The following is a 25,668-nucleotide window of genomic DNA, read 5'->3' as shown; positions in this document are numbered from 1 at the left end:
TGTTTTGCAGAACTAATATCACATAGGATAAGGAAGAATCAACCTCATTTCTGTGCGGCAGCTGTGCTTTCAAAATGTCTGTGCTTATTAGATGCAAATGTGGCAGGCTGAAAAACCCATCCACAAGTATCAGCATGTCTCTGTCTCACCTAGGTGTTCTACTGCAAAACAGAGCCAGAACTGACACCAACATAAATCTGGAACAATCTGGAGGTGATTCCACCACATTTCTGATATCCAGTATAATTAATCAGAGCAAGCTTCAGACTCCTGCTTATTACCCTCAACAACTAGTCTCAAGTTATAAAAACAACAAGGGAGCCCTGACCAGGGAACATGTTCAAAAATACAATTCATTTTTCCATTATCTATTACTGAACAACAAAAGGAAGTCGTGCCAAACCACACAAGAGGAAGAATGTCAGTGCAGCAATGCCTACACCTTTTGCAAGCAAACAAGACATCATCACAAGTAGTGCTTCTCACACCTATGGGCAGATACTACTGATAAATGTTGAACCAAAAACAGAACGTGACCCAGGGCAGCAGTGTGTTAGAAGCTTGTTGGTGGTTTTCCTTTTTTCTGGGTCATTTTTCTTTCCTCCAGATAGTTAGAAACAATTGCTACTCTCTTGTGCTTTCCCAGAAGATAATTACCCCATTTAGCAAGTACTCCAGTCTAGATAAACCTTACATCTCAGTATAGAAAAACAGACAGTATAGAAATGCAGACAATCGCTTCCCATAATATCAGAGAGAAAAAGAAAAAAGAAAAAGAAAAAAAAAAATAAAATAAATACACTCCAATAATACTACCAAGTTGCTTCTCATGACAGATCTCTGCTATCACCAGATGGTTGTTTCTGGTATCAGATGTCCACATCAAGCTGCCAGCTTTCAGGTTGGTCCTGCCTGTGACCATTTCTCACATCTACAGGGTAACATCAACTGGTTCCTTTAAAACATTTTTTAATTCAGGCACTCACACCAGTATGGATACATTCCCAAGGCATATCTAAACAAGAGTATTGGGCAGAGAAAAAGGCAGACAGAACACTTATGTAGAAATTAAACACTGTGCAACTGAGTAATGCAGCTGAGAAAAGCTCAAATGATAACAGGCATTCTCAGAACATTCTACTAGTAAACCACAGCTATGATTAGTTACTATGCCTTATTATAAATAAAATGTGACAGATTTCAGACGCCAGTTTTCCTACACACATCTTACGATTTAAACACTGCAGGAAAAAGCCTGATTCATTAAATCTGCTCATCAAATCAACTGAATTGATTGCTGTGGAAAAATGGGGAAAAAAAAAAAAGCTGCAGTTAACAACATTCTCTTTTTTAAGTCATGATTTTGTGTGCAGTCGAGTGCAGCTTTTTTCCCCCCTTTGGAGTGATTATCTTAAAAACATGAGTAATAAAAGCAAACATCACCATTCCCGTGGCTGTGAAGAAGATATGCAATGGAAATTCTTTAGCATCCCTAATAGAAAACTGGTTACTGCAGGCACTGAAAACCTTCAAAACATGTGTTCTTGAGTTCTTCCTCTCTAGAAAGCATGTACTGGAACTAACAATGAGTTCAACATGAACCACTGAATTTGACCTTTCTCACTTCACTCTTTTTTAATAACTGTAATCACCACATCCTTTCTGCACTTGCATTCTGATTGCTAGCTCCTCCTGCAGCACATGGAGGCTGCTTAGCAGCACATTTGGGCCACAGTTCTGATATGCCAAAGGAACTCACCTTACAGAGCGTCTGAATCAGATACAAAAGAATTCAAATACCTTAAAATACAAGGCAAGATCAGAAATCACCACACCTTAGCTTCTTAGGATTCTTCTACCTTAAAAAAGCCATCCAATTCATGGACAGAGAGATGTGAGTTTGGATGTGTGCTTTTAGTAGGCTTTGAAAAGCAGTGAATGAAGTGAATACAAAAGGTACATGTGGATATCACAAAATATATATTTCAATTGGGCGTTATGAACATCAAGATGGTTTTAGATCTCACCAGTTACATTGAGTTCAGCATATGCTGAATTTACACCAGTTTTAGCAGAGGTCATGTTCTGGACTAATTAAAATCAGAATTGAAACTGGAGAAAATGAGTATCTGATAATCATCCTTCTGCTAAAGATAAACAGAAGACCCATCTGCACTCTGTTTTCTAAAATTTGGCAGAAATTGTTTCAGGCAAGCTGCTACATGGCTGCCTTCATAAACGTGTCGAAAAATCTGAAAACAGCTAAATATATATATATGCGTGCTCCAAACAGCAAAACTCAATTAAAATGCAAAATTGATCATTAGGAACTCATTTTTTTCATAATAGTGGCTTGATTGTGAACACTGGCTTGGGGAAAAACAGAATACAAGTTACGATGTTTTCTTCATTTAGGCAGTCTGAAACAGTATGACATAAAAGACAGCAGTACAAAGCATATAACACAATACTTTATCCATTGTATTGAGCCTCTAGATCTGCATTCTAGCATCTACATGTCCATGACAGCTTTAAATCCCACTGCATGTGCTACTGTACTCACTCTCAGCAGCAGAGTTGCAAAACAGTATTTGTAAAGCCATGAGAACTGGCACATTCAAAACCATTAAGTTCAAACACACCATCATCTAGCTGTTAGTTGTTTCAGAAAATTGTTTTAGACAAACTGGGAAAAGGTTAAGGGACTTAATTTCTACTAAATACCAAGAGCTTTTAAACCCGTGGAGTGCTGAGAAACTGGTAAATGGAATGTCATCCTGACAAGAATGCAGTTTTTTTTTTAATGCTTCTGGTGCCAAACCTCTAACCAGACAGGCTTCTTAAATTCAGTGGGGGTCAGAAGTTTAGTTTATTCAGCAAGAATAACACTATTAACAGCTACTGCTCTTTCATGTTGCCACAGTTAACACCCACACATTTCAAGTCCAGTTGATGCAGGAAAGTCAAGGAAAATTGGAGTGGCTACAGGCAGTCATCCCCGCGGGGATATTTTAAAACTGAATTTATATTGTGCTTTAAAAACAATCTAAAAGGATCAATGCACCTTATGAATCTGCTGTAGACATACACAGAGAGAAAGATGGATGGGCGAAAGCATATAAAAGCGAGTAAATCTGACTCTCTCTATTGATTTTTGAGAGGACAGCGTAGAGCACTTAGGTGAGGTCTTATATATCACCGCAAAGGACCAAATGCTATTATGCATATGTCTGCAGGATGTCAGGATTTATCATGAAGCAATGCACTGCAGAACTCTTTCATTTTATCCTTTTGTAAATAACCTTGTTCTCACAGTTGAGGGTGGCAGACCACTATTAAATAACCCTCAAAGAGTGAACAGAAGAATAGTCATAGGTATGCTACAGCTTACAACTGGAGAAATCCACCATTATGAAAACAAAAATTACAGTAGGTTAGGGTATACACATAGTATTCTTAGCATTAGCAAGAGAAAGCTGCTTTTTAAATAATGAGCTTTTAAAACCAAGATGGAAACATCTGCATATCACAGTATAATCCTCTTTCTACTTTGTTCTAAACCACAGACAATCACATTTATCATTTGCCAGAGCTCTCCAGCTCTCCTGCTTGGCCAAGCACTGTCAGAGGGTATTACAAAAATCAGTCTGGTTTAGGGAGCACTTCTACACCAGACGGAGCGTCTCTGTTAGAACGTTTTCCTCGTGTAGCATGTTTCAAACAACCAAATTGCGAAGTTATCACAGAAACAATCAGAATTTCTGAGGGGGTCTCTGGGGTTCCCATCATTATATAATGGTGCCATTTTTTATTCAAGTACCCAAGTTCCAAAATTCTCAGCTATTTAAGTGTTAATCTGAGCCATTCATAAATCCATGCCTCTCACGTACATTCCTCTCCTCTTGCACATTTAAACAGCATGTTTATGCTACTTGGTTAGCTTTTGCTCCATATACTTTTCTCAACAAAGCAATAGGAAACAACTCTGTTGTTATTTCGGTTACATGGTGGCTCATCTGGAAAATATGATTGCTTAAGTAATTAAAAATCTGCCATTTGTTTTTATAAGAAAAAAACACACTGGCTTAGCTAACAACTATGATTGCCACTGTACATTATGTTGTTCCCAAAGACTAGTAAGTCAGGAAGAGTCTCCTTGTTAAGATATCCAATAGACAAGCCTAATGGAAAAAACAATTTACCTTCTTCAGTTTCATGCCACACAATTCCTTCCAAGTTCACGCTGGTCCCAGGCTCACAAGGTCCAAGGCATTCGGGTTCTGTTACTACTCCAACTTCGTAAGTATTTACACCCACAGAACGAGTCCGTACCAAAAGCTGCTCAACTGGTGCTGCAATATTGGATGAAGATGGAGAAAAGTAGGAAGGCAGAATCTGAGGTGTGATACTGCTGGAAATTGGAGGTGGAGGTGCAGGCACTGTAAACAGGGGATCAACCTGAAAACAACAGACAAACTTACTATAACGGTGCTGTGATATTTAAAAAAGGAAAAAAAAAAAAAAGAAAAAAAAAAAAAAAGCTAAAAACAAACTAAAGAAAACCGAGTTTGCTTACACTACATTTGTGTGTGCAGGAGTTTGGTGTACTATGGGCAATTTCAGTTTTCTATGTTCGATTTTGTTGGTATCAGTCCAAATGCTGCACATGAAGAATTATGTACAAAAATATCTATCACACTAAACAAGGCAAATTGCTAAATTTCTGCAAGACTATTCCCTGCTGTCATAGGATGCTGCCATGAAATAACTGTGGATGCTGGGTTTTTTTTTGCTGTTGTTATTTTTGTTCATTTATTTCCTTCTTCTTTCTTTTTTATTTTAGGAAAAAGGGATTAAGGCCAATCTTTTCTCTTAGTGCTGACAGAGACTGATTTGTGGATGGAAATTACTTGGTAAATGGGTAACTTCACTTTCTATTTAAATAAAAACATTAATAAAGACAATGCAAAGACAAATGACATCTTTTTTTCATGTACATCATAGAGAAATTCATTCTTGGAACAATTCTAATAGCCACATGCCATCAAATATAATCTCTTGCCACCCAATCTTGAATGTATTAAGACTCTTAAATTCTTAAATGCATTGAGGTCACCCATGTGACAGCTCACAGGTAACATTTACTTCTTTTCACTTGAAACAACAGAAGAATCTGTCCAAACCATGTGATTTCTAAGGTCTTCCAAAATGCATACGTGTAACAATACAATTTGCCAAACAAATAGTCTGCAAACCAGGGAGAAGCACTTCAAAGTTATCTTTCCCATGCGACTTCAAATATAACCAACAGCAGATCTTCTGCATAAATATTTGGCTTGAGAGTTCTTGGCATTTTATTGTGGTGATAAGGTCTTTTGACACATAAAAGACAGTCAAACAAAGTTACTACTGTGCCCACTCAAATAGCTAAAGCAGTCATCTGAACTATCTAAAATTCATGTTTGTTTGGCCTCCTGGATCACAGACATCAGACCAAGAACTCCTTCCTCAGTCCAGCAGTTCAGAAGACGAATGCTGTTTAGCTACTTTCAAAATGACTTTCAATTATCTTTAAGTCTAAGTTGTTTTTAATTTTGGTCATCTCTAGGAAGGTTCAAGAGGAAAGACACAATGACTCCCTGCACAATGTCATCTAGGTTTCAATTAAGTGTACCTTAACATAGACCATAGTAAGACCTTCTTCTAATGTCAAGCAAGTAAATGGAAGACAAAGAGAAGAAAGGAATGAAGAGTGTTATTCCTCCATCATATATTCTTTGCATCCTGGATCTGATCGCTGCATCACTATATCACTGACTCGCATGGCCATTTTTCATTATGAGCAAGTGAAATGGAAATCAAATAGCCATTGCCAGTTAATTATTGTTCTTCAGGTTTCACTCATACAGACAACCAACATCATGTGCACAGTGTGTTAAATATTAAACAAAAGCATTTTGTGCGATCTTTGTATAATAAACTTGGGTTCTAAGCCTGACTATGCTAAAACCAGGGAGAAGACAGGAGAGAGACAGAAGAACTTTGTTCTTTGGTTTTCTTTACTTTTTTCCTTTTTTTTTTTTTTTTTTTTTTGTTTGTTTGTTTGTTTTCCCCAGAGGTGGAGGAGGAGGGTGGGGGAAGGGACTATTTAAGAATGCCTATTTAATAGGCACTTTTATTTAGAAGTAATCCTCAAGTTAGAGATAAAATATAGCAAAGAAAAAGAAATCAAAGCAAAATATGGATACTACAGGCACACACTAGCAGCAAAAGCCTAATAATACCAGCAAAAAACTACTGAGTACTAGCTATTACTGTAGCACAAATCCAATGCAGTCACACAATGATATCTTTTCTCTGTACACCACTGTGCTTGCAAAGACAGGGCACAGACACCACTGCTTACAGGGCAGAGTTGGGTGCCCACAGGCAACACAGCCATCAGCTAACCACCATGAGCAGCTCCCCTGTGCAAAACCTAGCTGTAAACTAACACACAGCCACAACCCGCCAGTCTGTCCAGATGATGCCTGGCTGTCAGGTGCTCTGCAGAGGCACACGTGAGGTGACAAAGTCCTGCTGTGGGGCATGTCTGTCAGCCTCAGGTGCTCAGCTTCACCACGAGCAGCACTTGGAGGACTTCTCAGCATACCTTATTGCAGGGACAACCAATCTGTTGGCTTGCCTTGGCCACAGTGACTGTAAAGGAATTATCTTGGGCCACGTGTAGGAAGGTCACTCCAAAAGTAATGTATTTATTTCCAGGGAAACTACAACTGATACAAAGAGCACAATAACACTGCCTGACCAAGCAAATTCTCTGCTACAAAGCACTGTTTTTTCACACAGTCACCACTATTAGCTACGGATTTTCACCAGCATTGAACAAGAGCCTGCATGCTGTGTTCACACTAATCTGTACCAGCAGAGATGACACACAGTTGATGCTGTCACCGTTGAAACACACCACACCTCATTGTGCTGCACCCACTGTTTGGTCTCTACAAACATTCAGAGTTGATGAATGTCAATGGGTACAAGATTTTCTACATACAAGAATTCAATTCCACACCTTTGCTTCATATGCACTTCCATGTCAGACTGCCCCTCTGCTGCCAGCTGTTACACAGCAACAACATGGAATGAAATACTGTTGGGAAGGTTCAGCCTCTACTGCCATCCCAACATCTGCCTCTGGCATTGCAAGCCAACATCATAAAATAGGTATTCCTTTCAGAGAAGCCCTCACAAAATATATAACACAGTTGATGCATATAAAGTAACAAAACAATTTGTAATGTTTTTCATTAAAATGTAAAAAATAGAGGAACCCAAGCTGCTACACTGCTGGGATACGAGACCTGGTTTCTCTGAAACTAATACATCAGTCTGGTTCAGTGGCAGTGGTTGCAGCTCTTAGTGATTTCCCAAAGTGTTTGTCAGAGGTTTTTGATGAAATATTACTCTTTCTGTACTTCATCCTTCAAAACAGTTATTCACAAATGTACCCACTGCCAAAATGCGATGACATGAATAAGATGTGACTATGAAGCAAGGGCTTTTCCCTCTGGTAAGAGAGGGCTTTTAGAAGTCCAGTAAAGAGGCACAATCACCTTTTGACTGCAATTCAATTTATTCCATTTGAAAATTCATGAGTAATGTATTTATGCTGTCTGAAAATGGAAAGAGAAGTAAACTGCCAAACAGATCCTTTTATCAGCAGTCTCGAAACCTGTTCTCAAACTCCTTTATCACACAGGAAAGCACAGCTGCATATTTTTTGCCACTCACTGGGCTGTGGTTAGCCTATGTATAAAAATCATAAACAGATTTGCCATCACTTGAGCTGGCTCTGCACTGTGTTCTCCTGAGACCCGCTTTCAGCCCAGATGGGGTTCATCATGTACCGATGCTCAGTTGGTGCTGAAGGGCCAAGCCAGGCTGCAAGCTGTGCTTGGTCATGGGTTGGACATGCCTGTCATGTGCAGACTGGAGGAGAACCCAATGAACAGCTGTCGGGTCAGTGTGGCGGGCTGCTGTAGTAGAATGAAGCCTTGGACAGCCTTTATAAAATCAGAGATTGCAATTGAATGGCCTGCTTGATAGCATATCCTCCCCATTTACGTGCAACATTACTCCTCCATAAAACACGCTTATCACAAAGCCAGCGGAAAAAACATTTGCTATTATCATTACTAGACTAGCAAAAGTCTCGAATGCAGACTAAAACAACGGATGTTTCTTTCACTCTCCAATGCACTACAAACAGTGAGGTAGAGCTAAGAAGAAAGCATGGACCTGACAGTGTACCCCACCAAGAGACCCGTCACAAATATTTGTGCTCTCCTATTGTTAATACAGACCTGGTTGGAGATACTCATGTTTTCCAGGAAACAGATGAGGCCAAAACATGGTATCTGCAGCAGAAGGGGCTGCTGCCCCACCATGCCCAGCACCAAGCCTTTGGCAGAATCATAGAATGGCCTGGGTTGCAAAGGCCCACAGCGCTCATCCAGTTCCAACCCCCTGCTATGTGCAGGGTCACCAACCAGCAGCTCAGGCTGCCCAGAGCCACATCCATCCTGGCCTTGAATGCTTCCAGGGATGGGGCATCCACAGCCTCCTTGATCAATCTGACTCCCCAAGGCTCCAGAGAGCTGCACAGTACCATGACCTTCCTCACAAGCAGAAATACACAGCTCACATGTTGCTCCGGCCAGTCATGTTTTAAAATCATCCCATCACAGTCCAGCACTAAAAGTGATGGTTCTCAGCGATCACTGTGATGACACAACAGTTTCCACAAGTTCTCCAAAAGGGCATTGATGTAACCTATTACAGGCTGAGGGAGGCAGGAAGGCCACAGCCTCCACTGGAAAACAGTCATATAAGACTAACATCTGGAGGTGGCAGACTATCAACTGAAAAAAAGTTAATGTCAAAAACAGATGCTGTACAGTTTCTCACTGTTATTTCTGCATGATTATTCCCAGGTGTTGGTGCATGCAGAGCAGCAGGCTCTCTGTTTACCATGTGAGCCAATGTAAGAAATAAAATAATAATAAAAAAAAACAAAACCCAAAGAAGGGTTGTTCAAGAAGGGTTACTTACAAAGATGCTCTCTTTATACATACATATTATATATACACAATATATATGTATATATATATACAAGAGTCCAGAAAAAAAAAAAACAACAAAAAAACACTGAAATATTCAAGCAATATTTTCTTCATTCACCCAATTCCAAGATCTTTTGAGAGCTGATTAGTAACAAAGGCTACAAAGCTGGAGTGTTATTCATGGCAGCTTTCCATTGCCAAGTGTTTGACTGTATCAGAGAGCCATGGCTCTTGGTAGTAGAGAGCTCACAGAGAATGAAGCATGTCTGCCAGGAGCTGTAGTCAGTGCTCCATAAAGTGCTCCCCTATCTGAACATGACAACAAAAATCTTTTGGTGGTTGCATGACATTAGCCTGTGTGTGGGAGAGGACACAGAGAAGAGAGGAAATATCATTCTACTAGAAACAGGCAGACTTTATAACAAATTGGGCTTGTCTTCAGTTACTCTGTCACTTCACATCCTGAAATTAAGTTCTGCTCATCAAAACTGAAATTTCAGATGCAGCACGAGTTTCGAAAACCTTGCTTACAAATGGATAATTTATGTCCTTTGTGTATAATTTCCTGACAACCAAGAAGGATTTCAGTGGGCAATGCTGAGCTCAGCACACTGGGAGGAAGAGCAAGCAGTATCATACAACTGCCATTACCCACATTTTGATTCCAGAAGGGATGGAAGAATTTAAGACTTTTTGGTACTGCATTCTCTCACATATTCCCATAGCAAACCCACCTAAATAAAGAAGAGAAAAATCCAAGCAACATCTATGGTTCCAACTGCCACACTACTGATCCGACCAGAAAGAAATTCACAGTATTACTCAAACTAATGCACTCTGTATCTACATACTTCATTCATTTCTACTTTGAAAACTCTCAGAGGGTGAGTATCCAATGTGTGAAATGTTTCTGTCATCAGGCCTGAAATACCAACTAGAAAATACCTGCCATGCAGTCAGGCCTCATTATGTGAAATTCTAAGAAGTGGAATAACATTAATAGACACTGAAGTACGTGTAGATCCACCTCATTAATGACCATGTACCTCTGAAGATGTATCCCCATGAAGACACGGTCTACCAGTCTAAGACCAAGGGGCATCATACACTACTCCAGTGTCACCCACCACATGATTTTGAAATACACATACCAAGAACCAAGGCAGGTATAAGGCTTAGCATGATGCCTTGCCTTTTAAATCAGGCAAATTTTACTGTGAGCATTGCCAGTAGCTACACTAGTAGAAAGCATAAGGGAAGAAGATCTCAGACCTATTATTGGATGTACCTAGAAAAACTAAACTTCACCATCAGCAAAACTAAATAATTCCATAAGAGAGACTAAAAGGAAGGAGGGACCTCTAACTTTGAAGCTGCCACTGACAAGCTCTTCAGTGTTGATAATTACTACTTCATGTGACCAAAGTGAAAAGCAAGAAATAGAGGAAATTAGCCCTGTATGGAAGCCTTACTTTTCTCCTTTATCTTAGGTTAAAAGAGAGACTCCCTTGTTTTCACATAAGGTATGTCTGCCCTACCTTGCTGTTCTAAAGCAACAGTGACTCCAGCAAATCTCATTTTAATCTCATTCACACCATCACACACACATCAGTAGCAGTTCCAACAAAATCACTTGAAACTACTCTGGAAGAAAATCAACATGGAAGAATCTGAAATCTCTCAGCAGAGTCTAATGAAGAGACAATGGTGCTGAACGCCAAGGCAAGGAAACTTGCTTGTCCTTCTTCTATTTTCTATTCTTTCCAAGATACTTGGGATTTCCCAGAACCATTCACCCGTTTTACTGTGGGAAAGATCAGCATTTGAGAACTGCCAGTGATATCCTTCTGCCAAAGGCTGCATCTGTGAAAAACTGTATGTCAGTTCAAACATTTGGCAGAGGCCTGGTCAGATGCCCAGATCGCCACCTGCAAAGCTCTACTACAGACATTTCTTTCAGCCCATATTCAGTGAGATTCTTGAACAAGTTTCTCTGGTGAAACTTCATTTCTCCTGCTCGGTGGTGCAGTTTGTGTTCACACCCTTTTCTCCAGTTATGGTACAACTGCTTTGATAAGCTTTAACACGAAGCAAGCAAACAGTGAAACTCTCTAAAGGTCCCTATTCCATTGGCAAATATACACACTGTTCCTGCATCAAGAAAGGAATTCCTCTGAACTGATTTAGACAGAATGTGCATGCAGATATCTCCAGTATCAGATGGTGTCATGTGATCAAGTACAATAAAAATCAAGGCACAGAAATTTCCTGGTAGAAGATTAGGTATCATCTGATCTAGACTTGTGAAACCATGGAAGTGGTAACTACGACAGTGATGGTTTTCATTTCAAAGGCTGCTTCTACTCTGTATGATTCTGTTTTACCTTTCAGGGTTCTGATCCTGTAAAGTATTTTTTTATAGAAATACATTTAATTGTTGCATTTCTTTTCAAGTTTTCATTTTCTAAGTCCAAAGATATCTTGCCATAACTCTACTACTCTGCAGTAGTAGTCCTCCATTACCAAAAGACAGCTCAAGTTAGTCAGTGAAATGACTACAGTCTGGTGGAATAGCTGACTTTGCAGCCACTCTGGAGTGCAGACAGGAATATAAAGAATATGGATTTGTGATTTTTTTAATTTTCTTTTCAGGGATCTGTATTGATTTGCCAGCCTATATCAGGTAATAATTCACAGTAAACCACGACTCTGAGGAGAGCCAGGTTATCTTTTTGTCAGGCTTCTTTGCACCTCTTTGGCTTTATGTATGTCAGTGTGCCATCACTAGAGATTTATCTCACCCATCCATTTGTTGACTACTCTGAGAGTCTGAAGTCTGTACGCTATGATTCAGGCTGTTGATCCCTCAGTTTCATGAGATCCCTCAATTTCTTGTTTGTTTTTGTTGTTGTTGTTTTTGTTGTTTTGTTTGTTTGTGTGTTTGCTTGCTTTTTTGGAGGGGTGGAGTGGTAAGAAAATACACACAATTTAGGCATAACAGGTGGATCTTCCTATAATATTGCCTTAGATCTCCTACTTGGGCTTTTCCACAGAATGTTGGATCCCATTTTGGTAAGTTTCGCTCTCTTGTTCATACATTGTTTAATGATTCTAGCAATCAACACTAGAGCCTGATACCATTCCCTAACTCTGTTTAAAGCACAAGACTAATATCTTGCTGTTCTTAAAACTAAGACATACACATTCACGATTATTTAGCATCTCACTAAAGAAACTAAGTTGAAAATCATCTTCCTGCCCCTGTTTTCACACTGGTATTTCCACTGAATAGGGAGCTGAATCAGTCAGTTTTTTTCCCTCTTCAGATGCATACCTTCACTTGGGTGCAAATCCAGAATAGTTTCACTGAAGTGGAACTAGTAGCAGAATTCGATGTATTTGTTTTACCAGCAAGAGAGGTAATCAGTATTTCAAATAGTTATAATGTGAAGACTTTTAAGAGGAAATAAATCTCATAAGGAGGAAACTGCTAATACCTATTTCATTCAGAATGTTTCCTTTTCTATTTCAACGGTACTGACAAAATGTGCCCAAAAATTCTTATGAATGAAGCTAAAGGATTAAATTTACAGCATGAACTGTCTTTGTTTCAGCTGAGACAAAACTGTTTTTCTTCAGAGTGTCTGCTACGATGCTACGCTTTGGTTCACACCACTGTTTCTAGCTGTTGCTAAGTAGTTCTGCACAGCCAAGGCCATTACAGTTTTCTGAGACAGCAAGTGGCTGGGGGGGCCCAAGGAGATAGGAAAGAACAGAATCAGGACAGCTGACTTAAACCAGCCCAAGGGACATTCAATACCAAATGACACCATGCATAAGGAGGGTTGTGAAGGGGGTGGGAGTTCATCTCACTGTCTTCCAGTTGCTCTGGGGCTAGCTGGGAATTGGTCAATGCATGGTGAACAACATTTTGTGAATCACTAGTTAAATATATTTTCAAATATATATAAAATCATAACTATTATCATGAAAGGGAGCCTACAAACAGGAGGGGAGTCATCTCTTTGAAAGGGTAGATAGTAGCAGGACAAGGGGAAATGGTTTTAAGTTGAAGGAAGGAAGATTTAGGTTGGATGTCGGGGGAAGCTCTTTACTATGAGAGTGGTGAGGTGCTGGTTGCCCAGAGAGGCTGTGGATGCCATGTCTGTCCTAGAGGTGTTCAAGGACAGGTTGGATGGAGTCTTGGGCAGCCTGGGCTCGTATGAAATGGTGAGGTTGGTAGTCCTGCCTACAGTAGGAGGCTTGAAACATGATGATCCTTGAGGTCCCTTCTAACCCAAGCCAATCTATGACTCTATGATTATCTTTCTCATTTGCTCTTAGTAAATGGTTTTATCTCAACTCATGAGTTTCACTTTGGGTTGTTTCTTTTTTGTTTGTTTGTTTTTGGTTTTTGTTGTTGTTGTTGTTTGTTTTTTGTTTGTTGTTGTTGTTTTATTTCCAGCCTCTCTCCCATCCTACCAGGAGAGAGGTGGTGAGCAAATAACTGCGTGGTGCTCAGTCACCTGCCAGGTTAAACAACAGCAGTCACTTTTGGCAGACAGTGTGGAGCCTGAAGGGTTGAGATAACAGCAGATCCGACCTGAGCATGTTAACACAGGGTCTTGTGGTAGTTTGATAATTGCTAGTCACTGTGCCATTTTTTTTTTTCTTCACTATTTATGAAGCTCTTTGAGAGTCTTCTTATTGAAATCCATTGTATAGCATCTTGCTTGCTGTCTATTTTTTCACTGCTGTGCTGTTTGTTATCCCTGGGGACTGGAGTGCAGTTTTCATTTTGCTATACCGAGTGGCCTTGGATTATATTATGATAAAATTGGCAGTGGAGAAACTAAAGTGGTGTGTGAATTTGGCACTGCAATCATCTCTCAGCTTCAGAAACCATGCTGAGGATGTTATTAGTCCTTATATTCTTTGTTTTGCCTCCTTGGGGAGCCCAGCTATGGAGGAGATAAGGGAGGACATTTTCCAGCCTCCCTTTCTCTTTCAGTTTTCCTTCTTTCCCTCAACAAGATACAATAGCTCTTGAGAATTTTGAATACCCATTGTGATCCTATTTCCATGAATATGTTTCAAGTTACATTTAAGATTTGATGATTATTTAAAAATACTACCCAGAAATCTGTCCCAAGGTGGGACAGGTATGGGTGGCAGGGACTGTGGGAAGGTACCCAGAGACAGATCTCTGTGGTTGCACTGACACTTGCAACAAAGCCTGTGGCTGCTCCAATGTCTGTGATAGGTCCTGTGTTTACTCCAGCTCCTGCAATGAGCTCCATGCTTGCTCCAACCCATGCTATGCATCCTGTGGCTGCTCCAAGCACTGCTACGAGCCCTACAGCTACTCCAATTCTTACTACAGGCCCTACAGTTCCTCCAGATCCTGTGATGAGCTGTGAGGCTGCTCCAGCTCTTGTGACAAAGCAGTGTGGCTTCTCTGACCTTTTTGACAGACACTGTAGTGACAATATACCTTCTAATAGGCCCTGCAGTTGCCACAGCCCTTGCAGCCGCCCCTGTGGTCACTCCAACCCCTCTGACAAGTCCCACAGTTCAGTCAGAGGACCAACCAAACCCCGCTGGCAGTTGCCACTATAAGCAAGATGAAAATATGTCTAGAAAAGCCAGAACTTTTAGCAAGGAGAGAAGCTTACAAATTCAGAGATGATGATGAAGATGAAGCAGGACTATCACAAAAGCAGGAGGAAGAGTAACAAATAGAAAACGCGTGACTTCTAACACCAAGGGAGCTGCAAGATCTGAGAAAAGATTACAGCCATTGTCCACATGAGCACGTGGCAACCTGGCTGCTCTGGTGCTGGGATGATGAGGCCAGTAGTCTGGGCTTTGTAGGCAGAGAAGCCAAACAGCTGGGATCTCCTTCCAGGAAAAGTGGCATCAACAAAAGCAATTGGAAGAGAAATGCACTCTTCCATCCTGTCTTCCACCCTATGGTAGTGACTCTTGTCATCCATGCGGAGAAAATATCCTTCCAAGGAAGACATTGCATTTAACTCAGGGAAATGGACCACCAGAGAAAGGTATCAAGAACTTGAGCAAACAAGCTGCAGTAGAAGCGATGTATGGGATTTACTTGGATAATAATATCAAATTCCAAAATCCAGATGACGTGATATGTATATAACAGATGTGGCAGATCATTGTATGGAATGCACTATTATCATATGCCAACACCCTGGCAGGAATGAATTAGAAAGACAACAAGAGATCCATGGTGAATGAAGTGGCCAGCCTACTTCAACAGCATGAAGATGGTCTCTTTTTCTCCCTATAGGCCTGTTTCTCAGCTGTGGAGAAACCACCCCAGAAGTTCAAGTGATTCAAAGATTATATATCTTGCTCCTCATCTGTACAAACGAATCTCAGCTATTATAAGTGTACCCCTGCTCAAGAGAGAGAATATAATGAGAACACACCACACGCCATCTTGTCATTTTACTTATGTGACCACAGAGAGGGTATGAGGAAATGGGGTGTAAAACCCACCTCAGTCCCACAGGCATTCGTATGTGAGTTGCCAAAGAAAACAATCACAAAAGAGGGTCCTTCAGGAAAATGGCAGTTCTAGTTTCCAGTGGACAGCTCTCCAGACAGAGAAGCTGGTACAATCTTATCTCTGAGGTTGACAGCAACCCTTCTGGTTCTTATACATGAGAAACAGAAACAAATACAATACTAGAACTAGGGGGGCTCTGTCCCCGGCCACATATTCTGGATTACTGTCTGTAAACTAACAAGTGACTCGGAAGAAGAATGACTTCACATGGGGCTCTGAGCAACAACAATCCTTTGAACAAGCTGAACAGGAGACAGTTCATGCAGTAGGCCTTGGGCCAGACTGAGCAGGACCAGATGTAAAAAACTTGTTCAAAGGGTCACCTCCACACATCATGCAACTGATGGTATGTGGAGCAAGTGGGTCACACAAATCACACAATGGGGTTGAACAGGGAATCTCAGTCATCCAGGAATCTTAGAACTGATTATGTGATGGCTTGAAGGGGAAGATTTCAGAATAGAATCAAAAGAGGAGACGACACATGCTGAAGAGGCTCCAGACTGCCAGAAAATGAGAAGAAATATGCCCTGTTCACTGATGGCTCCTATTGCATTATGGGACAGCACTGGAGGTGGAAGGCTGCTGTGTGGAGTCCTACATTATGAGTTCCAGAAGCTGCTGAAGGAAAAGGTGAATTGAGCCAATTTGGAGAAGTGAAAGCCATCCAGCTGGCTTTAGGCATTCCTGAACGAGAAGCGGCTGGTGTTCTGTCTCTACACTGCCTCCTAGATGGTGGAAAATGCCCTGTGGGGCTGGTTACAGCAGTGGAAGCAGAACTAGCAGTGCAGAAGCAAACCCATGTGGACTGTTGCATTGTGGAAATATACTGCTGCCTAGGTAGAGAACACAGCTGTAAAGGTCTTCCACGTAGCTGCTCATGTACAGAAGAGTTGTGCCATGGGAGAACATCAACACAACCAGCAGACATATCAGGCTGATAGGAGTGAGGTGGCTCAGGTAGATCTGGACTGGCAACATAAGGGTGAAATATTTCTAGCTTGGTGGGCCCGTGACTTTTGGACAAAAAGGAAGACATGCAACCTATAGATGGATTTGGGATCAAGGGGTAGATTTGACCATGAATGCTATTGCACAGGTTATCCGTGAATTTGAAATGCACTGTAATTAAGCAAGTCAAGCAGATAAAATCTCTTTGGTATGGAGGACAGTGGCTGAAACAGAAATATGGAGAAGCTGGCAGGTGGATCATATCACACTCCCACATGGCAAAAAACATGTGTTTGCAGTGGTGGAAGCAATAACCTGTAAACATACCCTGTGCTCCATGCCAACACCCGAAATACCATCCCAGGTCTTGAAAATCAAGTTGTGTGGTGACATGGCACTCCAAAAGGAGCAGAGTCAGACAACAGGACTCATTTCCAAAACAAACTCATAACCACCTGGGCCAAAGAGCATGGCATCTATTGGGTATATCACATCCTCTATCAGGCACCAGCCTCTGCAAAGACAGAAAGATACAATGGACTGCTAAAGACTATATTGAGAGCAATGGGTCCTGGGACACTAAAACACTGGGGCACATGCTTAGCACAAGGCACCTGGTTAGTCAGTGCTCAGGGATCTGCCAATGGAGCTGGTCTTGACTAATCAAACCACTTCATACCATAGAAGGGGATGCAGTCCTGGTGCTGCATCTAAAGGGCATGCCAGGAAAGACTGCCTGTGTTATTCCTGCCTCAGGCAAAGGCAAGCCTATCTGTGGGATTGCTTTTGCTCAAAGACCTAGGTGCACATGGTGGGTAAGGCAGAAGGATGGGGAATTCTGTTGTGCACCTCAAAATGATTTGATGCTAGGAGAGAACAGCCAGTAATTTGAATTGTATTATGTTATACTGCTACATAACACTGCATGTCATCATTGTTACGGCAGTTATATGTCTTGTTAGCAGTATTACAGTAAGAATAACCAAGGTTAAGGAAGAATGACTAGCTTCAGCATGTAGCAACCCAACACTGTAAATCACCCTTCCTGCACTGAAGGACTGCTATGACAGATGGAACTTAAAGTTATAAACTAAATGAATACTGTGGACAATTTATGTGGAAGTCTCAGAGACTGTGGGAATAACATGTGTGTGCATATATCAAAAAGGCAAGATAGCTGAGCATAATTAGTTAGGATGTGTAGTAACTGTGGGATCTGAGCATAATGTAAATGGTATGGAATAAAGGCTGCATATCATCTTAGTTTCAGCTGAAACAGAACTGTTTTGGTTCTGAGTGTCTGGTATGATGCTAAGCTTGGGTCCTTGAAGAAAAACAATGTTCATAACACACCAATGTTTCTAGCTGTTGCTAAGCAGTGTTCTACAAAACCAAGGTCATAACAATTTCTCAGACAGCAAGGGGCTGGGGGTTGGGGGGTGGCAAGGAGCTAGGAAGGGACAAAATCAGGACAGCTGACTTAAATTAGCCAAAGGGAAAGTCCATACCATGTAATGTCATGTGCAGAGATTTGAAGGGGGTTGGGAGTTCACCTCACTATCTACCAGTCACTTAGGGGCCAGTTGTGCACTGGACAGCGTGTGGTGAACAACTGCTTGTGCATCACTGGTTATATACATATACACACACACATATATACATATATACACAAATGCATATATAGTCACAACTATTATTCTTTTCATTTTCTCTTAGTAAATAGTTATATCACAACCCACGAATCCTACTTTGTTGATTTTGTTTTTCTGATTCTCCCTCCTATCCCACTGGGAAGGGGGAAGCGAGTGAACAGCTAAGAAGTCATGCTAGGCCACCCGCTGGGTTAAACCACAGTTAAGCTACAACAAAGAAAAACATAATAATGGGAGTCAACACATCTATTAATCTTATCTATTTGCTTCAGTTTTGAGGCAATTCAGTCTGAGCAGAGACAAGAAACATAGAAATAGTGTTCTTTTAATTATCCTTCATGAAAGTCTATGCTATCAGCATCAAATCATATGGTTACAAGCCACAAAACAGTCAAATCTTGCTCTTTCTGTGGCTTAGAAGCAGGCAACCTTGAGTTATGTCCCTGCCTCAAGAACATTTTTTCCTACTGGTTTTACCTCAGCACCTAAAGATCCTCATTAGGCATGAAAAAAGCACATAAAAAAGTTTACATTTGCTGAATTTCAGTAAGGGTTTACCATTCTTCTCTGGCTGAGAAAGAAGGGAGCCATAGAAAGGATGTGATTTCCGCCAGAAAATCCCAGACACCATTGTTGGAACACCTTGTGCTTCAGTGCATATGTCTAACCTTTCACTTTCTCCTTTCACACACTGTCTCATAGACTGTTTTAAAGTCTAACGAAGTGATCAACACCTGCCACAAATGAAGCTCCCTTTCTGTTCAAACAAAGCAAAAGAAAGCACTAGCCCAAGGATCCCACATTTCAAATGTCATGTTCTAGTCACCTGCGCCTTCTGTTCACCGATCAGCCCAAACCGTACACATCCCCTACATTACATTCATGGCACGATGAGCTTGTAAAGAAAAAGAAACATTTCTGTGCACTTTATACAAACATTTTGTCCAACTGAAATAAAAAATAAACCTAATGTGAGCTGTCATGGAACCATGAAATGCCTCTGGCAATCCTGTCAGACTACACAGAAATGTACCAATTGTATGAAGAAATGAAACTGCGTTTTATGGAGCGTGATTTATACGCCACACAGATTTAGCTGGGAGATAACACTGCTGTCTAATCATTAGTAGTCAGACAACAGCCATGTGAACACATCAATTATGGGCCACTGCCAAAAGCCCTTGAGATCCCGGAGATTAACAGCCAATCCTCTGTTTTACAAGCTCAGATCAAAAAGAATATTAATAAGAGGAGGGGCAATGTGAAAGCTTGTCAGAGTAATTCACGCACTAAAACAAGGCATTCTTCCCTTCACTTTGCCTTGAACTGGTCCATGAAAAAAAAAAAAAAAAAAAAAAAAAGCTGGCATCAGCTACAAAGTGTGAAGCAGCCAATTTCTGAGAAAATGTTTTTCATTAACATATGGGAGGTTGTAAAAGAGTGAAAAAACTCTATTTGATGGATAAAGGCGACAACTTCTATGCATTCCTCTCCCAAATGTATCAATTATACAAACCTCAATCACTATTCAGGTATTTGGAAAGGTCCATGCACAAAAGAGTTCGATGGCTTTTCTCCCCCCCAAAACCAGACTTGTTTACTATTATGAACATGTTTGCCAGTCCTCCAGGCATCCATTTACTCTGTCTAGCTAATCACTAACAAAATCTTATACAAGCACTAGAAGTACAAATACTGTAAACTCATCTTGAAGTTCATTCCCAGTCTTTGTAGGAAAAGATCCCACAATTGTGCCTTTCCCTGTGAATTCCTTGTGAGGTGGCTGACTAGAGGTTGACTCTTCTTCCACGCAAATGAAGGGAAGTGGCATGAGTACAGGCCAAACAGGAGCAGCTCTGCTCTGCACAAATGCAAACATCAAGACAGACCTACACAAGTCTGTGTCAGGCACTTTCAGTACTGCAAAATCAACTGCTTAGTCTCTGAGCTCAGTCCAGCTCCCTGTCAAGACATCAGCTGGCTCTGCCTGGATGTGACTCAGGGGTCTAATGACTTGTCTTATAGCATGCCTGCAAATATTATGCGTTCAGTTCCACCAACTATGTATTTTAGGTTATGGTAGGGATGAGGGAATTTGCCTTATGAGACTTTCCTGAGCTACCTCAACATAAGCATACCTCAACATAAACATATCTCAGGAATAACCACCAATTAACTTCTGAACAAATGTATAAGAAGCTGGAACTTTCCAGGATGGATCTACTGCCACAGAGCTTGCCATGTGAGAATGACATCAGAATTACACATATTTTCTGACAGATAAGACACTTTCTAAGTTCCCTCTTTGCTCTGTTCTTCCAGATGTTTGTCCCCATCAGCTGCTCATCCCTGGGCAGTAGCATATCCTGCTGGAGGATGGCAACCTGGCAGTTACTGGTTCGTAACCACATAGGCAAGAAGCTTGTCCAGTACTGTATTCATACTGCAGAGCAGCCCCTCAGAAAAGAACAAGAACACAGAGACGTCAACCCCAGTCTACTTGCTCAGGTGAGCACAGCTCGGATTTGGCCAAAAAACTACTTGATTTGTCTCTGTTTTGGTGGATCTCATCCTCATGACATCAAGCTACCCAGGAACCTACGGGCATGCGGGATGTGACAGTTCAGTGTGAGGCTGATTTCTGAAGCAGTGGAACTATGCTCTATGTGTTATAGTTTGCACTGAAGGGGACAGTTGTCCCACACAACTGTTCTGTTGACACAGCCATGGAGATGGCATCTGCTGGTAGAGATGCACTGGTGTGATCTCACAACTCCACACTGTACATAAGTGCTGCTGTGTTAACTTGTGTCTGCTTTCCTTTTCCCACAGTGAAAGCAATGCCTGGAAGCACAGCCTGCTGTATACACAACAGATCCTTAAAAATCTACTGTTCATAGCACAACAGCTGTCAGGATTTTAGAAATGTATCTAGCTAGAAATACATATATTTATCATTCTGGACATGGTTTGAGAGTATATTTTCAAAGAGAATATCTTATCTGATACACGTTCAAAATGGATGTATGCCTCTCATGTGTCCAAAAAGGACCCTGAGCTGTGAGGAGCTACCTTCAAAAACATCAGGTTAATAATTCCAGCATATTCTCCTGCACTTGATCTCTGTCATTTCATGGGGATTACTAATATGGAGATGATTTTGTGATTTTAAGCTTGCTGGTTAATAGCAAACCTGGGAAAACATTTATCAGAGAGAAATCTTCTGAACCTAATTGCTAGCCTTTATAATCACATCAATAAGTATACACATGATTCAACCACACTATAGCTGACAAAGGAAAAAAACATGCATCTTCTGAGTGAAAATAAGTTGAATGTATTAAGAGGCCATGATTTTTTTTTTTTTTGTTCAGCTGGCTGAAAACGGAAACGTGCCTTCCCAGCATTCTCTAATATTGTTTTTAAACTTAAATGAATACAAACTAATGCCAAATATGGACATGAGTGTAGTTGCACAGAAGTAGCCTTCCATTATCCAGAGGGCTGGAACACCTCCCCCGACAGGCTGCGGGAGCTGGGGCTTCTCAGCCTGGAAAAGAGAAGGCTCCAAGAAGCCCTTATGGCAGCCTTCCAGGACCCAAAGGGGGCCTATGGGAAAGCTGGGGGGGGGGGGGGGGGGGGGGGATTGTTTATAAAGGCAGGTAGCAGCAGGAATTTCGGAAAAAATTAACCAATGAAAGTAACTGCCAAGTATTATGGCAAGCATTTCAAGAAACCAAAAATGGAGGAAGTAAAATTTGCTGGTCACTGTTTTTATTTGCTTCTGGAATTTCACTCTTTTCAGACACATAAAATTGCCTAATTAGCCCTTGTTTTTGTGTTTAAAGTAGGTGAAATACAACATCTGTGTTTTTGTAGGATTACCAGGTTTTGCAAAGTCTGTTTCATTCCCACTGAATACACGTGTGACAGGTCCTGCTACTGTGATGTTAAAAATGCATTTACAATAGTTTTCTTTAGCAATATGACTAATGGACAAGCAGAAATAAAACAAATGCAAGATACCTCAAGGCATTCTACATGTCTGTAGATAGAGAAAGACTACAGACACCAAAAATAACCCTGGAGGAAGTGTAAGCAGACATGTGTGATAGATATGGAGTAGGAAGATCTTTGACTATAAGTAAAGAACTTCAGACACATAAAAAAAACAAAATTTCACATCAACACAAACTTCTTCAATTGTGACATGCACAATAAGGAAAACCTTCACTCTTACACAGCAAGGTAATAGGAATTTAAGCTCACCTAAACTCAGTTAGGTTCTGTGTCAACTGCAAACTCACCACTTGCTGTCATTACTGTTTATAACTGAAAGGGAATCACCGTGCATGCTATTGAAAATTAGTATTAGGACAATTAAATTCTGCAAAGGATTTGGTTGCTGCTGCCCAAACAAACATAACATCTTCTGTTCTGGGTCCAAAAATCTGAACATTAACTCACATTTCAAACCATGTCAAAGAGTCTGTGAAAACATAAAAATGAATGCAGTGTTTACGGCGTAACGTGACTAATTTCCATGCCATAGAGCAGTTTATTTATGTGGCTCCTTCTGAAAGTAATGCCTCCTATTTATTTCTGTGGAAACTGCAACAGATACAAAGAGCACAATAACATTTGATAGAACAAATTCTCAGCTACAGAGTGCTATTTTTCAACATAGTAATCTCCATCATCTGTGCATTTTCACCATCTATGAACAAGAGCCTGCATGCTTTGTCCATACAAATCTGAGATCACCAGTGGAGGTGGTCACAGTCACTGTTGCCACTGCTGAAGAGCACCATCTCACTGTGTTCATTTGATCTCCATGAACGTTCAGCAAGCATCGATGGACATCAACCAAAACCAAGTTTTCCAAACACAGAATTCAATTACACACCTTTTTAGTTCAGCCACATTTCCATGTCTGACCCCATTCTGTCAGGGTGCCCCTCTGTTGCCATCAATCACTGCAACAACATGGAATGGAATACTGGTGGGAAGGGTCAGCCTCTACTGTCCTATCACCAAGATCTGTCTCTTACTAATGTTGTGAGCAAACGTCATAAAATAGGAGGCCTTACTTCTAGAGCAGCCCTCATACTTCATGGCTGTAAAACCTAGAAATAACAGTAGTATTTCTTTCAATGTAAATTTAGGCTCTAGAAACTATTTCTGATTGAGCTATTCCATAAGAAAATGCAATGGCCATTTTCAGTAACACCACAGTCCTTCCAGTTTCAATTTCGCTGTCAATAAAATGGGGAAGCCTTTGGTACCATGAAGTTTATCAAAAGCCTGCATACTATATTTAATTATGTCTTGAAATGCAGACCTGATGCCAGATTTTCAGAATAGCTCACAAATCAAAACAACAGGCCTGACATTCAAAAGAGCAAAGCACACCTGGTGGGTGCATGGCTTCCCCTCAGATTCCCTCCTAACAGCAGAATTAGGCTTGAGAGTGCTGAAAAATCTTACCGCAGTTCTTAGAATCACAGAATCAGCTATCGTGACTGTAGCTGTCAACCACATAAAACCCCATGTTTCAGAGATGAACTCCTAATGACTACTTTGAGATCCTTGCAAGCAGAGCACAAGAACCAAGCACTGAAATGGATTCTTCTTTTCTTTGAAGTAAAAGAATCCTGGAATCTGGTTTTCCATCTGTCTGGGAGGAAGGAAGGGAGGTTGGCTCACTTTCTCCTCAGTATCACACAGAAAGTTTTCAGTGTCTTTTGTTTGGTAGGCTTTATGGGCACTTTTTGTTGTATGGTTTGTTTGTTTGGTTTGGTTTGGTTTTTATTTTCCAGTCATTTGCTCATTTGGGGGTTGAACTCAACGATACCCAAAGGTCTTTTCCAACCCCTACAATTCTGTGGTTCTGTGCTCTAAGTAAGATGGAGAATGAGGAACAGAACTGAAGCAGTGCACAAACAGGACAAACTAAGCTGTTTCCTTCTCCTGCTCATAAGCCTTCAGCTTAGCCTAGCACATCGCAACAGCACAACAGAAGAGAATGTAGGGACTTCCTCTGCTACGCTCACATTGGCATGAAAAGGAACAGTCAAATGAAAATTAAGCACTTAAACAGCTTAAAAAGCACTGGTTCAGAATACTGTACCTCAATAAAACATTCATTGTTATTCAATGCTTGGCAAATGGCATTGCCATCAAATACTAGTAGAAGAACCGTGAAGATTAAACGCTATCTAAAAAAAGTGGCTTGTACTTATGCAGCGCTAATGACCATCTAAAAGAGCGATTCTGCATGGTTACATCCTCTTTTAGATTCGCAGCTGCAGTTTCACAAGAGCAGCCATACATCACAATCTGGAGCCATTTTAGGCTATCCTCGTGCTTGAAAAAGCAATACCGGCAGCAAAGGAATGCTAATCTGCAGAGCAAAATTCCAATCGGCAACACGTTTTTTTAACAGTGGCGACTGAGGATTTTGCTACACCACCACTCCTTGTAACAGCAGCAACAAACAGAGACGACATCTGCGCATTTCGCTTCATCAGAGAGCAAACATTCTCATTATTAGATTTTGATTCCTAATTAATGATAACAGTAGCACAGAGTAGCACACAAGCTGTATATCTTTAGAAAGGTCAGATAGCTGTATTTTAAGATTGCAATGCTCACGTTACAATTAGCGTTTAACTTGTTTATCTAACAACATGCTGACTCTACAAACACCGCCAACTGATATACAGTGGCTTTTCAGAAGGTTAACATCTTGGGAACAAACACCACTTCACTGAACTTTGATTTGACAATCAAAGGCAATGTTAAGTTTAGTCACAGACTTTGTGGGAATGCCAAATATAGCCTTCACTTTCCAAACACATATGATTTACAGCCGCAGCCATCACAGCCAAGTATTTCCTCCACTTGTACACACTTAGTCAAGCTCAAGTTACAGGGCAGAAACAACGTGCAGGTCTCTGCACCGTACATACCAGTGGCTTATTAACACATCTCTTCAGATCTTTAATTAGGGTAGACAAAAAGTAAAACAGTCTTAATGTTCATTTGGCATCAATGTGCTGACTTGCCTCCTATATTTTCTCTCTCTAGAAACATCCAGGGCACATTTTTGAGGTCAGGTGATTCAAGCTAGCCCTGAAAATGGCATGTGTTATCATTGTGGTAACTGCCAAGATACCTGCATGGAAACATTTGGAAGAGGAAGTTCCAGAGCAGAGAAGGAGGTAGTGCCAGTTTATACCATTAAAAATTTTACCAGAGGTCAACAACCATTAGCTAGGGAACACAGAGGTTTGCTTTCACTCCTCTGTATTGATGTATAAGTGGCTGCCAATACACATCCCTT

The 25,668-nt window shown here is 40.9% G+C and overlaps 1 protein-coding gene across 10 annotated transcripts in view; it reads right to left on the bottom strand.

Moving 5' to 3' along the window:
- ZNF608 (zinc finger protein 608) overlaps window positions 1-25,668 on the bottom strand; it is an 85,839-nt gene that overhangs the window by 39,601 nt on the left and 20,570 nt on the right. For 9 of the 10 annotated variants that reach the window (XM_085528844.1, XM_085528846.1, XM_085528843.1 and 6 more), the window contains one exon: window positions 4,203-4,458. The exons of the other annotated variant lie outside the window; for it this stretch is intronic. In XM_085528844.1, coding sequence (XP_085384970.1) covers window positions 4,203-4,458 — 256 coding nt within the window. The remainder of the gene's footprint in view (window positions 1-4,202; window positions 4,459-25,668) is intronic. 10 annotated transcript variants of the gene reach the window in all.

Source organism: Coturnix japonica, chromosome Z, assembly GCF_054131305.1.
Source record: "Coturnix japonica strain WE chromosome Z, WE-NBRP24, whole genome shotgun sequence".
In the NCBI taxonomy this organism is placed as follows: domain Eukaryota; kingdom Metazoa; phylum Chordata; class Aves; order Galliformes; family Phasianidae; genus Coturnix; species Coturnix japonica.
This window is presented reverse-complemented; position numbering and strand designations above follow the sequence as displayed.